Here is a 15,674-nt window from a genome sequence, read left to right as displayed (position 1 = left end):
CCAAGGAATTGTGTTTTACTTAAGGGGGTTAGAACTCATTTCCTTCAGAAAGGGAGTCTTCTCTTTTGTTTTTATTATTTTTTCTTAAGCTAGTATTGTAAGAAGTTGATGAGGACCTCAAGCTGTCCTGGTTTAGGGCAAATTTGGTAGAAAAACCTCCAAAGGCCCCCCAGGTAGCAAACCCAAGGGACCCCTCCCCCAGCTGGTTCGGGAAGAAATTTCTTCAGAGAGAAGTGGAAAAAACCTGTTTATCCAACAGGCAAAGCACAAAAAACGAACAATACCGAACAACAAAACCTGTTGCTGCTCTGAGGAGATGACAAACTCAGAAAGTCTCTCTTCTGTGGTGGCAGCTCGGCTCAGGCTGTTCTCAGCCCCCCGGCCATGGAAATGCCGCTGCCCAGCCAGGCCCCGCTGGCCACAGGTGCGAGCTCCTGGTGCTTCCCCTGGGTCCTCAGTGCAGAGCAGGTTCAAATAACTCCAGGAAAAAAGGGAAAAATGCTCCGGGGACCTTCTCTGCTGCAGTTAGTCAGAAACTAACTAAAAGCAAAAAGCTTTTTAGAGCTCTCTCCCACTATCCACCATGGCAACACAGTCCAGGAGACAAAGCAACAAAACTCTTATCTTCATGTATTGAAAACAACCACCTCAGACATTCCACTGCTTCTCCTTCCCCACTTCACTCTCAAATCCGACCTTAAAGATACAAAACTTATTTCTGAGCTAAACAGACAAATGGGGATACAATACAAATCACAAAGTCACCTCAGGACACAAACCAAAGCTGAGGACACAATATTTGAAAAACTGCAATTGAGATCTTAAAGATCATTATCAGGAACTTAGGTCTTTTAGTATTTTTATATTATAAATTTGTTTAAATATTATATGTTAGATAGTATTACAAGAGCTTGCAAAGGCAAACCTTTGCAATACAGATTACAAGGATTTGATTTCCTTTCAGAAGTTTCCTTACAAATATGTTTTTGTTATTCTCACATGTGCATGCATAGATTTGTGGATACTTTTCATACACAGTTACCTTTGAATTTTAGAAAATGGCAATCTGTCAACTTTATGTGGGGAAAAAGTGTAAAATTCTTAGGTTTCTCTGCTGATCAGAAGTGCAATATCAGTCAGGGGATTTCACTGTTGGCAACTTGAAGTTTATTTAGAGAATCTGCAAAGCCTTAGGAGTCTTTTCAATATGCCAAAAGAAGGATAAGCTCTGTGTTTGTCTTTGCTTTTAGGTGGAAATACGTTCTTGATGGCATCCTTGAAGTAAATGTTCAACCTAAGCTCCAAATGTGGTCATGGGAACATATTTCACATCATAGGAAGCAAGTGAAGAACTATAAAGAGATGTATAAAACAAAGATAACATCAAAAAAACCTAGTGAAGAAATCTTAAAATTATTGGAGGTTAGTAATTTTCTGTTGAAGGCTTAAATACTGCTCATCTTGATACTTGTTCAAGCTTAAATATTAAGGTGTTCCTAATGTTCTATGTTAAAATTTTCAGTGGCCATACTTGCAACTTTGTTACTGCCTTTCTCTGTGAGTAGTATTAACAAATACATGATGCAAATCTTTAAATTAGAAACTGCAATAAAGAACAGCTTAAGCTGATGTGCTTTTTTCCCCCGGGTTTGTTTTAAGTTTTCAGAGTGAGCGAATTAACTTGAATTGCATAAATTGAATTGCTTGCTGTTGTTTCCTGTAAAACTGAGCTGTGGAATGTAGCAGTTGTCGAAAAATAATTTCTTATCTCTCTTCTAGGGATTTGAAAAGGCCTTGGATATTTTTAACATCACTCTAGCAAGGCAACAAGCAGAAGTTGAGGTAAAATTGCATCATTTAAATGAGTCTCTGAATAACTGAAGCATGTTGTGGAGATTTTAGGCAGACGCCTTTTAGCTATGGTGTTTGAATTGTGTATCATGCAGTCTTTCAATTTTCCTTGTTTGTGGTTTTTTATTATAAGGCATAATTAGTTTCTCAGCTTGTAATTAAGCAAAAATTAATTAACTCCATATACTCTTTCTTCAAAATTACTGATCTGAGAAATCCTTTTCTCCTTCTGGTGGACAAATGTGGACAAAGGATGACTGAAGTCAAATTGGAAACAATTATATCCAAAACTGTCAGGTGGAGGGTCCCTCCCTCCAACCCACAACAGTATAGTTTATTAGTTTGTTCCTTTTTTCCATGATACTGTGTTACATTAAGTGGTCACCTGTAGTATGTTGACTCTCTGCAGTGTTTCTATTCGCAAATGTTACTCAGAGTAGAGCAAATGCAGAATACATTTAAGCAGATCAGTGCAATTAGGCAAGATAGTGTGACTTGAGTAGTTACACTTGATTTGTTAGCCTTGGGGATGTTCTGCTTAGTTTTATACATAGTGTCTCAGAATCTTTCTAGGACGCTGATGTTAAATATTTATAGTTTTTCTGAAATCTATGGCGTATCTCCATTAATAATCAAGGCACCTCAAAGTATGTAGAATACGAAGTTTGCAGTCTGGAAGAAAGCAGTAATTAATAATTAAACTTTATAAATATCAGTTACGGCTTATTGTCAGTGCTTGAAAGCAATTTGAATTGGTTTGTTTTTTTTGGTGTGTGAAGTATATTAAATATAGTATAAATGCAATTGCTCCAGTCACAAATACTGTGCTTCTAATTCAATACTCTGAAGAGGAATCTGTGAATGTGATTTTTCCTTCTATTTGTCTGTATGTACACCCCCATTTGGATGTTCGTGTTACTATTATCCAGACTGACAGAACCAGAAACATTCATGGCTCCATTTTGTCCAAATTGCAGTGCTTTTCAAGGCCTGGGGAAGGTTTGGTTTTGTTTTAGTTCTCATTTGATTTTGGAATAGTCTTATCTTGTAGTGTATAGTTTCTCTTGGTTTTGTCTTTATCCTCCAACTTTTTGCAAGTTGATGGAAATCGTGAGATATTTCCTATCTCTTCTTTCCCCAGTGTGATTATACTGCTTACAAAAGGTTATGTCATATTGAATTCCTGACTATCTTCAAATCCTGAGTTTTAAGATACATTTTTGTAACAGTTAGAACTAGGTTGCAAGAAAATGAATTTTCAGTTGTTTGGGCTTTAAGTGTTGTAATTGAAAAATGTTAGAAGTGCATCTTGAAAGATGTTCTAGCTGATTACCTGAATATATTTCAAAGTATTGAAAATCAGATCCTAGGGATTCTAGGTTGTGTTCTGTCTCCACCTATCTGTCAGGACCCATCTGTGTTGTTGTTATCAGGTCATACCGTTGAAAAAGGATTCAAAGGACTTAGAAGGGAGAAATTTACTACTAGTTTGTTATCCTGACAGCCTTAAGTCTGCCAGGAATTTAGAGGAGCACCCACTAGTTCTGGGCTGAGTAAGGCCAGACCAATTATGCTGCTGTTTGCCAAGCTTTTGTTTCTTAAAAACATACCTAAGAGTTGAATTTCAAGGGCTTACTTATATCTAGACCTTGACATCAAGCTCCTCAGATATCATGTTTGAGATCACAGTGCTGATTTTTGGGCAACTTTTTAGCCAGAACTTTATATTCCAAACCTCAGACCACTTTTGCTTCTTTATTGCGAATGCTTGAAGTACCGAATAGTAGCTACAGTGAGCTACGCGTCAAGTGTCTTTGTCAGCTTTAGAAACGTTATCCTTTCAACCTAGGGCAGACATTTAGGATTTACCTAAGTAAGGAGACAGGATAGAATCATGGAATCATTAAGTTTGGAAAAGACATTGAAGATCACCAGGTCAACCATTTACAGAAAACTGCTAAGTCTACCAGTAAACAATGTTGCAGAGCACCACATCTACATGCCTTTTAAATACCTCTAGGGATGGTGATTCAACCACATCCCTGGACAGCTTTTTCCTTTGCTTGGCAACCCTTTCAGTGAAGAAACTTTTCCTACTAACTGATATTAACCTTCCCTGGCACAGCTTGGGGCAGTTTCTGCATGTTCAATTGCATGTTACTTGAGAGAAGAGACTTACCTACCTGGCTACACTCACCTTTCAGGTAGTTATTTCTTTTAGTCAATATAGTTGACCTTGCTAATTAAGCTTTAAGTTGATAAAGTTGATTACTAAACCTTTGTAAGTGGAGGACAGAGAAAGTTCAAGAGGATTCTTCAGCAAATTTTCGTAGTTCCTATACTGCACAGAATTTTTTCTTCATCTTTGCAGAAGTGTCTTCTGTCTGCAGTCTTTCTTACCCTGGGCTCTGGTGCTTCTGCCTCGGACATGTTATGAGTAATAGCTTCAAACATCACTTATTCTTCATGACAGTTGTCCTTCAGCACCCCTCAGTATACCAGAAACCTGTAATTTCACAGACTTAATCTCCTTTTATCTAAGGCCTATCCATTTGTTCTTTGGGTCATTCACTTTGTAACATCTGCTTGATGACATGATAACCTTTCTAGAGAGGACTTTTGAGGACTTTGTTCAAGCTTTTTGAACTAAGTTTGAACAAAGTTTTGTGTTGTTAAGCTGACATTCTGCATCATCTCTCTGAGGTGAATCAATAGTATAATTCCAGAAGCCTGTTTTTGTGATGAGTTCTGCCTTCCTTTGGCCAGTAGGTATGTAGATGTGACAAGTCCCTACAAGTACTGATTTATATCCTAATTGTGTTGCAGAGATCTTTGGGTTTTGAATGCTGAGAAGGGATCCCTGTTTCACTTTGACTAGAGCATATTTAAATTTACAGCTTATCTGCAACTGTTAGTGTATTTTTGGATTGTATTAGTCACAAAGTTAGTTTGCATGGATCACTAAAGTTCTGAGAACAAATTTGTCCCTTGGATCACTTGATATTGTTTGCCATCCCCATGACAAACTTTCAGTGGTCAATTTTGGAGGTAATCTACACTTTCTGTGAGGATCCATAGTATTGGAATCATCACTGGTATCAGATGGGGCATCCCCTAGTTGTGGAAATAATGAATGTGAGAGAAGGGAGGGCTTCCTTACTGTTCTAACTATATGTATCACATGCAGGAATAATTAGAGTAAATACTGTATTATGAGAGTAAATACTTTTAAAATTGCCTTGGATATCCATCTTGAAATTAAAAATATATGGCTATTGTAAAATTTGCCCTGTGATGACTGTTTATTAGCTTACATATGTATTTTAAATGATTCTTTAGAAAGTTGTTGCATATAATGTTGAGATTTTTTTATGGTGAAAGCTGGAGAGAAAATCTGCTATGTAAAAAATATTAATTGACCTTTTACATGCTCTGTTCTTTTGTAAAAGTGGTTGTTATTATGCCAAACAAAATCAGTCCAATATTGCACTGTGTACTTGGAAAAGTGACTAGAAGGGAAACTAAAAAAACCACATTTTGCCTCTTAATGGTTGTCTAATGATGTTCTGGTATGTTAGAGCTGCCCTGAGTCTATATTTTTCTTAGGAAAATGGAGAAAAAAGCATGAAGAAAATTACTTAACTGAATTTTTTTAAATTTAAGGCAACTAAGGCTGGATTGAAAATCTACAGGCCAGGAGTAAAACAAGATGATGAAAATTCTGGTGGCTGGTTTAGCTGGATGTGGAGCTGGTCGGGTGAAAAAAAGGATAAAAACCAAGAAGCAAAGGGTTCAAGTATGATCATTTACTGTTATTTTTTCTGTTACTAGGATTCTGTTAGTGTCCTAGGTCACTAGCAGTGGAACTTTGTTATCAAATTATTGCTGTTTACATTTTCTCTTAGCCTTTTCTTTTGCTGATGTAATTATTAATTACACATAACAGTGCTGTACAATTGTACAACTCCTTCCATAGTTCCTTCTGAACTGCATTCACTACAGTAGAAGTTATGGAATATAAACAATTTTATTTCAATTCATTTTAAAATTGGACTATTTCATGCAATGTATGTTTGATTTATGCGGCACCTAGTAAAGGTTATGGAACATAACCTTTAGAAAGTAAAATAGAAAATAAATCAGAAAGGCTGCTTCTGTTGTTAGCAAGCTAGGAAATAAAATAGATTAGGAAAAAATTACAAGAGCATTTTAAAGCATGCTTTACATTCACAAGACTTGGCTTTAAACCCCAGGGTATTTGCTTTTACTAATTCAATACAGTAATGTTGACAGTATCTACTGTATATTATAGATCTACCAAGCACAGGGAAATATATAACAGTATTTGCATTTTCCATGTACCTATACTGAGTTTAACTAACCTCTTAAAATATGGCAGGTCTTGAAGAACTGATGACACAGGAAGAGAAGGCTAAACTTTATGCAGCAATTGGATATAGTGAAACAGCTGTGGATCCAACTCTTCCAAAATCTGTAAGTCATAGCTGACTGTATGATAATGAACGGTTGGTAGGCTTTATCTACTAATAAAAATCTATAAAGATGATAGGAGATCACTTTTCAATTACTTGAAGCTCTCTCTCTGTATTTGAATACTGTTCTGATACTTTTAATGAAATTGCTGCATGCTGTTTTCTGCGTAATAGAGCATCCATAGATGCAGTTTCAGTATAGTGGTTAAAGCTTACTTTTGGACATTCTGAAATGGTAAAAAAAACCTTTTTCTTGCTGTAACAAGAATAAGAGCATAGATGTAGTGTATTGTGCTTTAAATATTGAAGTATTCATAGATTGTCTTACAATATTCAACAGCTTTTTAAGAAAATTCACTAGATCATCTTAATAAAGGATAAGGAAGTTACTGGAATCTAAAATATGAGTGAAAGTAGATGAGATAGAATAAGTGATTATATAAAGAAAGATAATTCAAGGATTATAATGGGAAAGAGCAACATTTTGAACCATTTGGAAATAATCTGATAAATTATCTTACTGTGAGATATCAAGGATGATATGATGAACTGCTTTCTAGCTCTACATCAAAGAGTTTTTATCGTGAAACGTGGTAAAGATATCAAAGACACAGTGCTTGTAAGGATATTCTACTCTTTAGTTTAGCTCTGCCTCTTTGTTGACTTTTACACCAGGTATGATACAAGCTATACATGAAAGCAATAGTTTCAAACTTAGTTGTAGCTTTCATCTCTTCATAAACTGCATCAAGATGTGTATTAATGTATTTTATACTGCTGTGTTGTTTTTCTGGCATATCTAGTATGAAGCCATGAAATTCTCTGTGAACTTACTAAGCATGTCGATATCAATAAGAGAAAACAAGCAAACTCCTAAGCTAATAGAATTTGCATTAACTGACTTGAGTACAGTATTTACCCAACGACCAGGTGCACAAGCAATAAGGTGAGCTTTCCCTATCAAACTGGTTTTGTCTTTCATGAAATGATGATGATGATTAGTAGGCATTTTAAGGCTGTGCTGTGGTATTTAAGTGTCATTTCTTGTGCAGTTTGGAGTGGAATCATTTTGCAGCTAAGGGATGAATCATGGATACTCTTTCTGTGATTGAATTCTCTGCATCTTCTGAGCTTTTTGTGCTAATATGGATATGCTCCTTTTTTTTTAGTTTGTCATTGTTCTGTGCAAACAATCCAGTTACTAACTTGTTATTTGCTTTGAAAAGTGACTGTTAAGTTTCCTTTTGAAACTTAACCTGAGCAAGGTCACCTGGAAACCACTTGTTTGTGAGCACTTTACATGACTAAAAAGTTCCCAGATCATTTTTAGATTTGTAGAAGAAAGATGTAACTGGTGAAAAGCATCTACTGAAATATTTCAGTTTTATTTCAAATGTAATGACTTAAAAATTCTGGGAGAAGGTAACCCTCCTGTTTTAGATCTTGTTCTCTCTAGTTTGAGACATATAAGTACAATCCATGTATGATATGAAGATACTGTTGATCTTGATTAATTTTATGCATAATTTTTTTTTAGTCTTGCTTTGGTGTTTTCTGTTAGTACTCTTGTGCATCTAAATGGTCCTGACAATGCTATTGTACTTAGAAAAAGGGAAAAAATACCACATTTTTTACAGTGATATATTTTTCCTACGAGTGTTGGGAGATAAAAAGTCTTCTACTGAAAGCTGTTACAGAGGTGGATAGCTTGAAAAAAAGAATCCAAGAACTAAAAAGTACTTCATGGAGTAATGGGGCTATTTATCTTTGTTTCTTTCATTTCTCTGTGCCAAAAGCCTTTTGTCTCTGTTTTATGTCTGTTTCCCACTATAAATATGTTTTCTAATTCCTAATGTCACACTAAAGAATTCCCATTTGTATCTTTTACCTGCCCTGACACCTGTCTTTATGAAAAGTGTATGCAGGAAATAGCTTGGACACCCTTTTGTACTTAGACAGAGGCAGCTAAGAGGCACAAAAGATAATGAAATGGAAAACAGTTAAGACATGGTTGTATGTATTAAATCCTTAGAATAAGCTATTTAAAGTTAAGGTGAGGTAGAAATTTATTGTACTTGTGTTTTGGTTTTCTTCCATCTAATTTTTTATCCTCTTACCATCTAATTATACTTAACCAGATGGATATTTTTTCTGACAGTCTGCTTACATTTCTTTACAGGTTTGAAACAAAAATTACCTCACTTGAAGTTACAGGTGTGTCTCAAGAAAAGTGTACACCCCGTCTCCTGTCTTCTCGAACGGTCTATTCGGATGAAAGTACCTCACTTTTAAGCTTAATGTTTGAGACTAATCCTTTGGATGAGAAAGCAGATCAGAGAATTAGAGTAGAATCACAACCACTGGAAATAATATATGATGCAGTAAGTAAATACTTGAATGAGTTATAAATTGTCAAATCCTACTTTATAGTAAATTTACCATGTGGGTTTTTTTTTTTAACAGATAACAGTAAATAGCTTAGTGGATTTCTTCAGACCTCCGAAAAATGTACATTTAGAGCAATTGACATCAGCAACTCTGATGAAACTTGAAGAATTCCGTGAAAAAACATCAACAGGCAAGTGCTGCATGCTCTTCTGATGACACACTCAGTCGAATTTTAGATCATAGGAGTGTTAAAACTGTGTCTTTCCCTATGGAGATGTGTGCATCCAAGTCATAGCTTTCTAACACACCACCTAAATAAGTTGAATTATTCAATCTCATTGTGATGTGTTTATTCTAGGTATTGAATAATTTTATGTTTGTATCTTTCTAAACTTCAGCTATTTCTACTTATTTGTAAATATGCTCCCAAGCCATAGATAGTTTTTCAGTATTTTACTCCATACAGAGTTAAAAGAGTATTACATCTTCTGTTTTGTTCATGTGATATGTGAAAGGCCTTAGTTATTTAATAGTCCTCAAATACTGATTCTGAGATATTAGTCCTCTAATTTAACCTCTAAATCCTTTTCAGAGTTCCTTTCAGATTTCTTATTTTTCAGGACATCATGCCTAGGTGTTTTTGATTTTCTGACTTTCCTGATGAATATTGATTTTGATTTGGATTGACTCAGTTCAAGTTATATAAACTATATTTATCTGCCTTCCAGATGCTCAGTTTTACAGCCATTTCACTAATTTTCATTACATCCTGTTTATCTCTAGAGAGCTTATATTTTAAGACATGAATGCAAATGCTGAATACCGTGAAGACTAACACTGAGATAAATGGAATTAACTTGTTCCAGTAAGATTGTCTGAGGCTTTATAAATCAGAGATGTGTCCATCATCCTGTCTCTGTGGATGGGAGTGGATGCAGAGGGGCGATTTAATATAAAAATTATTTTTTTGAAAAGGAAAAAGTCAAACAATGGATGTTTTATTAAACCTCTTTTAATTTTATAGCCTATTAATAATAAATTATAAATATAAAAAATCTGAATACTCAGGTGATAAAGATTTAAAGAAAATTCAAGCAAAATATTTATTTAATTGATTGCTTTTATCAGGTTAGTCTTGGGAGGGAAATCAAGCAGCAATAGTATTTTTATTCATTAGTTCTTCATTGAGTGAACTACTTAATTAAGCATTAATACCAGATTAACCAGAATTATGTGTATCAGCTTGCTTGTCTTTCAGGAATTTCTTGAGCATTTTTGAGTATTAAGTATATTGATACAACTGTTCATTGTTCATTTATGAGATGAAATTTTAAATTTGCTCAGATATAATATGCTCTAATAATTGATTCCCTGCTCATTATCATGAAATGTAGTGATTTGGATCATAATTAGTTTTTTCTGGAAATATGAAATCATGTTCTGTTTTTATTACAGTTTAAGCATATCGTTACTGTAGAGATTTATCCAATACTGTTTGTGTCCTCACAAGAATGCTGAGTTGCCCATAGTAACCTAAAACCTTGTTCCAGTTACAAATGAAAAATTTGATGTGGAAGTTTGAAAATATGCAGTACATTGCTTGTAGAATCTTGTCTGAGTCTTAGAAAATTGCCAGGGAAAAAATACTTGATCTGCAGAATATCCCATTGCAGGGGACTATGCTAATCTCTGAGGTAGAATAAGAAAATGACAACATATAATTAATTAACATGTAATTAATGTGTTCAGACCTGTGGTCCTCAAGAATGAGGTCTTTAAACTTTTCTTAGAAGCAATAGAAGATAGCTGGAAAATATAGGGGAACTGTGAACTGCAAAATTGAAGGAACCTGCTACACTGGAATAGTTATGATTTTTAATACTAAAAGACACTACTAAAGCTTGGTTTACCAGAGTTCAATTTATGGATTCCACTACATTTTCTTCCCAAATAAAAGAAACAAGAAAATATTTGCTTCACCTTTCTACATCACTCAAATTCAATGGGCAGTGCAAACTGAAAAAATCTTGCTCTTTTTATTATTCTGAATAGTTTTGTCTTGCAAATCCTGAAATGTAGTTGCCATCCAGTACTTTACTGATTAGCCTAGCTCTCCTGTGGCAGGACAACCTTTGATCATGTAACAGTTTTAATTGTTTTCTTACCAGTGGATGTGTTGACTGACATGTTGTCATCTTCATAATTCATTATCTCTGCTTCTGTGGTTATCAGCTTGTTGTAAATGGTAAATATTTCGTGAGTTGTAGCTGCATCATAAGGCAGTCACTGCAGCTAACTTAGAGCAATACCATTCATTCCTCTTCAGCTAAGCAAAAAAGCAGATTTTTTTCTTAAATCTTATGACTGTCTGATTTTCCCAACTAATTGCATGATTTTTAAACATACATTTTTTAAAATTATTTATTTGTGTATATTTGGTATCTCAGGATGGAAATCTTTGTCAGCAGAATTAGTGTAAACTTGTGTATCTCAGTATCAACAAACACTGGCAGTTTGACCAGTGTAGTTGGATACTCACAGTAAGAAATTCTGGAGCAATTGAACTTCTGAATCTATGGAATACAGTGGGTTAAGTCAGTAATTTCAGAGCTGCAGTTCACATTCAGTTCTTCTCATTTCATCTCTGCTCGGTGGGAAACTTTTTTGAGTTTGCATATATCATGTTGTTGTCTATACTTGTCGGTTAGCACTGTTTGCTATCATCATTTCATCTACTTGATACTTCTTTAAGGAGTGTCTATAATAAATAAAAAAATAAAAAAATCATAAAAAAATATGAAGAACATATGTACCTTAGTTATCTAGCATATAGAGTTTATTTAAAATTAGATCTGATTTTCTTTATATCACTTTCTTTTAATTCTGTAAGTTCTGTATTAATTACTTTTATTTGTTTATATTTAATAGTTGTATTATTTTTTCAGGTTTGTTGTATATTATTGAAACTCAGAAAGTTCTTGACCTCAAAATAAACCTCATGGCTTCATACATCATTGTTCCACAAAACGGATTCTATGATCATACATCAAATTTACTACTTCTGGATCTTGGTAGTTTTAAAGTATGTATTTACCTAATGCAGTAATTTACAAAAAAAAAAAAAAATCAGCTTATACCTGATTCACAGTTTCTTAATAGGAGTTTTGTGGTAGTGATTAAGTGAAAGTACTTCTTGCAGTTTATGTATTAGGTATTTATTTTAAAATGCTTTCTAGTCAAGGCAGAAGTTACTGAACTCTTCTCATTGGATTCATTCAACGCAAAAGAATTGCTAGAAAATACTCCTTTCCTAGTGTGAAACTACTGTTGATCCTTTGGACTGTTACATGGAAAATGTCTAATATTTTTTTACATTGCCTTACAATATAAAATAGTGAACTTCTTTCTTACTTTTGATTAAATGGTATTCTTATTTTTCATATTATTATTACATACCCTTTAATCACTGAATTTACTTCAAGATGAGAAAAAATGGTAATTTTTAGGATAATTTGGATAAAATTGGAGGAATGTTTGAGATAATGATCTATCTTTTTGTCTTTTCCCTTGCATGAAGTATGTAAAATTATAATTTATCACTATGCCAAAGAAATAGACCTTCAAATAAAATAGAAGATACTTCATCCACATTATTAGCAATCTTCTTACTCACTGATGAACTAGTGTTCTAGTTCATAAATGATCTTACATGTGTACAGGCAATTTACTTTTTTTTTTACTTGTACTCTAGGTAAGATTGGTTCTGCCACGTACTATCTGTTTAGATTGCTGTGTTTTTTAGTAAAAATGTGTTTCAAATCTTAAAATCTTGCTAAAGAGAGTTAGTTTTTGTAATTTTTTCATAATTACTTTCTAAACATGTGATTTCAGTTAGAATTATAGAATGATTTGTCTTGGAAGAGATCTTTAAAGGTCATTGAGTTTAACCTCCCTGCAATGAGCAGAGACATCTTTGACTAGATCTGGTTCCTCAGCCACCTGTTCATCCTGACCTTGAATGCTCCCAGGGATGGGCATGCACCTGTTCTCTGGGCAACTTGTGCCAGTATCTTGCCACTCTCATTGTAAGAAAATTGCTTATATCTAGTTTATATCTACTCTTAGTTTTTAAGTGTTACCCCTTGACTTGTCAGAACAGGTCCTTGTAAAGTCTGTTACCATCTTTTTTTGGCCCACTTTAAATACTGAAAGGCTGCTGAAAATTATCCCCAGAGCCTTCTCTTCTTCAGGCTGAACAACACCAACTCTCTGTGCCTTTTTCTTGGAGAAGATGTGTTCTGTCCCTCTGTTCACTTTTCTGGCCCTTTTCTGGACGTTCTTGCACAAGTTGCAGTACTGCAGGTGAGGAGCAGAGTAGAGGGGCGGGATCCCCTCCTTTGCCTTGCTGGTCACACTGCTTTAGATGCAGCCCAGGATATGTTTGGCTTTCAGGGCTGCAAGTGCACTTTGCCAGGTATTGTCCAGCTTTTCATCCACCAGCACTCCCAGACCCTACTCCCAATCCCACTGTCAGCAGCCTATATTGATCACAGAACTACTAAATCACTTAGATCGGAAAAGACTGTTGGGATCCTTGAGTCCAGCCGTTAACCCAGTACTGCTAAGTCCACCATTAAATTATGTCTCTAAATGCCATGTCTACATGGCTTCTGAATTCCTCCAGGTTCAATGACTCAACTATGTCCCTGCGTGGTAACCCTTTCAATGAAGAAATTTTTCCTAATATCCATTCTAAACCATTCCTGGTACAACTTGAGGCTCTTTCTGCGTGTTTAGTTGCTTTCTTCTTGGAGTAGGAGACTAACTCCCCACCTACATCCTCAAGAGCTGCAGACTCCTTTTGCATAGCTTCAAGGTAAGGGCCCCACTCTGCCTTGTTTTCTCCAGACTAAAGAACTCCAGCTCCCTTGGTTACTTCTCACAGGACTTGTACTCCAGATCCCTCCACAGCTCTGTTGCCCTTCTCTGGACATGTTTCAGCACCCCAATGTCTTTGTTCCTGTGAGGACCCCCAAATAAAATACGGTATTCAAAGTGCAGCCTCACCAGTGCCAAGTACAGTCCCTTCCCTTGTTCTGCTGGCCACACTATTGCTTCTGGTCGCCTGGGCACTCACTGGCTTACATTCAGACAGCTGTCAGTCAGCTCGACCTGCTGCCCTCCTCCCTGGGCTGTGTCACTAAGCAGAGGGATATTCTACTTGGGCACACCTCCCACAGGTGTGCTCCCTGCTGCTGTCATGTGTTGGCATAAGAGTTGGGCACATCCTGCAGCCTGGCACCTGGGTGGCACCATGTACTCACCAGAGCTCTGATCAGGTACGTCAGCCATGGTGATACCATGCTTTAGTAACAGGGGCTGCCCCGGTGCAGGTGCATGCAATAGGTCATGTTTAAAAAGAGTGAGTTGTATTGCCTCAGAAAGTAGAATTAGTTAAGGAGATTGCTCTGTATATACTAAAAATTATGTGATCTGTTTGTAAATCCAAGTGATTTCAGTGACAAAAAATTCCTTCATCTCTTCTGAATGTTGATCGTTTGTAGGCGGTTTGGCACTTCATAGTTGATTGTGTGCTTGAGACATTCTCCTGGATCTAATCATAGATCTAATAGCCCACTCCCTTCTCCACACATACAAGATTACTCTTGGAAGAATTACACAGAAGAACACATTTCAGAATCAGACTTCAGTGTGCCTGTGAGGTCTTTTTCCTGAACTGGATGAGTAATTTTTGTAGTGAATGTGACTCCTAGATTGGTTCTTCTGATTTAATAGAAGTTACAAACACCATAACAGAAAATTCAGTTGCCTCTCAGGATATGGTTAGTAATTCTCAGTGACATATGCTTAAGTGAGAAGTGGGTCATTTGTTGAATGACTATGCCTAACACAAAACAAATAGTCTTTTTCCCTCAGTTGCGTACTGCAAAAGATCAAGCCCCAGGAGGAAAAATGGCATGTAGAATTAAAACTGTGTCTCAGTAGATAAATAGGGTAATTAATTTAATAATTCTGAATTTGCATCTCCAAGTTATTTTTAACATAAAAGTTACAATGTACTTAGAGTCCAGCAGTACTGAAAAATAAATGCTGTGTCTTAGATGGTAGGTTTTGAACCTCTTTTAGTTTTTTTGAATATTACCTGAGTTTGGCAGAACTGAATATGAATCCAGAGATGAACATCAGAGAGGGCATATTCAAATGTGAAATAGCAAGGAAGCGTGGGTGTCCCAAAGCTTAATCAGAGGAATATTGACTGATATTAAAGGAAAGACATTGATGATGAACAGTCCAAATCATCTTTTTGTCTCTAACAGCTGAATTCAGCATGGTTCAGAAATAAATGTCACGTGTCTGAGTTGTTTATTGCAGTAATATTTTTATATAAAAAGTCTGATTATTCTGATTATTCTAGTGATTACAAAGCATGTGAGACTGTATGCTTTGGAGTATAAGCCACTTATTTAAGAAAATTATTTGGTGCAGAGTATATAGTATATTTTAATTTGCTTTTTGTTTCTTTCTTTGAAGAAGAAATGGTGTTAGTACTGTTTTTTGTTTTGGTGCAGGCTAGGAATTTTAGAAATTTGCTGTGTTGTGATAGTTGTAAGACACTGTGACCTGTAGTGAAGACTGAATCCTTTGTTGTGCTAGGAACAAGTACTTGTAGAGTTCGTGCTTTGAGTATTTCTGAAATTGATTCATGATTTTGCGTCTTTTTTTTTTTTTTTTACCTGTTATAAGATGACAAGCAAAAGTCGTTCTGATTTATCACAAATCAGGGTAGGACAAACCTCTATTGAAGATATAATGTCAAGAGCTTATGACAGTTTTGATGTCCAGCTCAGCAGTATGCAGTTACTGTACAGCAAACATGGTAAGTATTCATGGAAGTAATCTTTCTTTGCATGACTAAATATA

The 15,674-nt window shown here is 35.5% G+C and overlaps 1 protein-coding gene across 2 annotated transcripts in view; it reads left to right on the top strand.

Annotated features, from left to right (window-relative positions):
* Positions 1–15,674, top strand: part of VPS13A (vacuolar protein sorting 13 homolog A) — a 107,856-nt gene that overhangs the window by 15,375 nt on the left and 76,807 nt on the right. For both annotated transcript variants that reach the window (XM_056513431.1, XM_056513432.1), the window contains exons 13-21: positions 1,251–1,422; positions 1,780–1,842; positions 5,515–5,647; positions 6,251–6,345; positions 7,148–7,290; positions 8,524–8,725; positions 8,808–8,922; positions 11,678–11,814; positions 15,498–15,630. In XM_056513431.1, the coding sequence (XP_056369406.1) occupies positions 1,251–1,422; positions 1,780–1,842; positions 5,515–5,647; positions 6,251–6,345; positions 7,148–7,290; positions 8,524–8,725; positions 8,808–8,922; positions 11,678–11,814; positions 15,498–15,630 (1,193 nt within the window). The remainder of the gene's footprint in view (positions 1–1,250; positions 1,423–1,779; positions 1,843–5,514; positions 5,648–6,250; positions 6,346–7,147; positions 7,291–8,523; positions 8,726–8,807; positions 8,923–11,677; positions 11,815–15,497; positions 15,631–15,674) is intronic.

Source organism: Oenanthe melanoleuca, chromosome Z (assembly GCF_029582105.1).
Source record: "Oenanthe melanoleuca isolate GR-GAL-2019-014 chromosome Z, OMel1.0, whole genome shotgun sequence".
In the NCBI taxonomy this organism is placed as follows: domain Eukaryota; kingdom Metazoa; phylum Chordata; class Aves; order Passeriformes; family Muscicapidae; genus Oenanthe; species Oenanthe melanoleuca.
The sequence above is the reverse complement of the archived record's forward strand: the minus strand, read 5'-3'. Positions and strand labels throughout refer to the sequence as shown.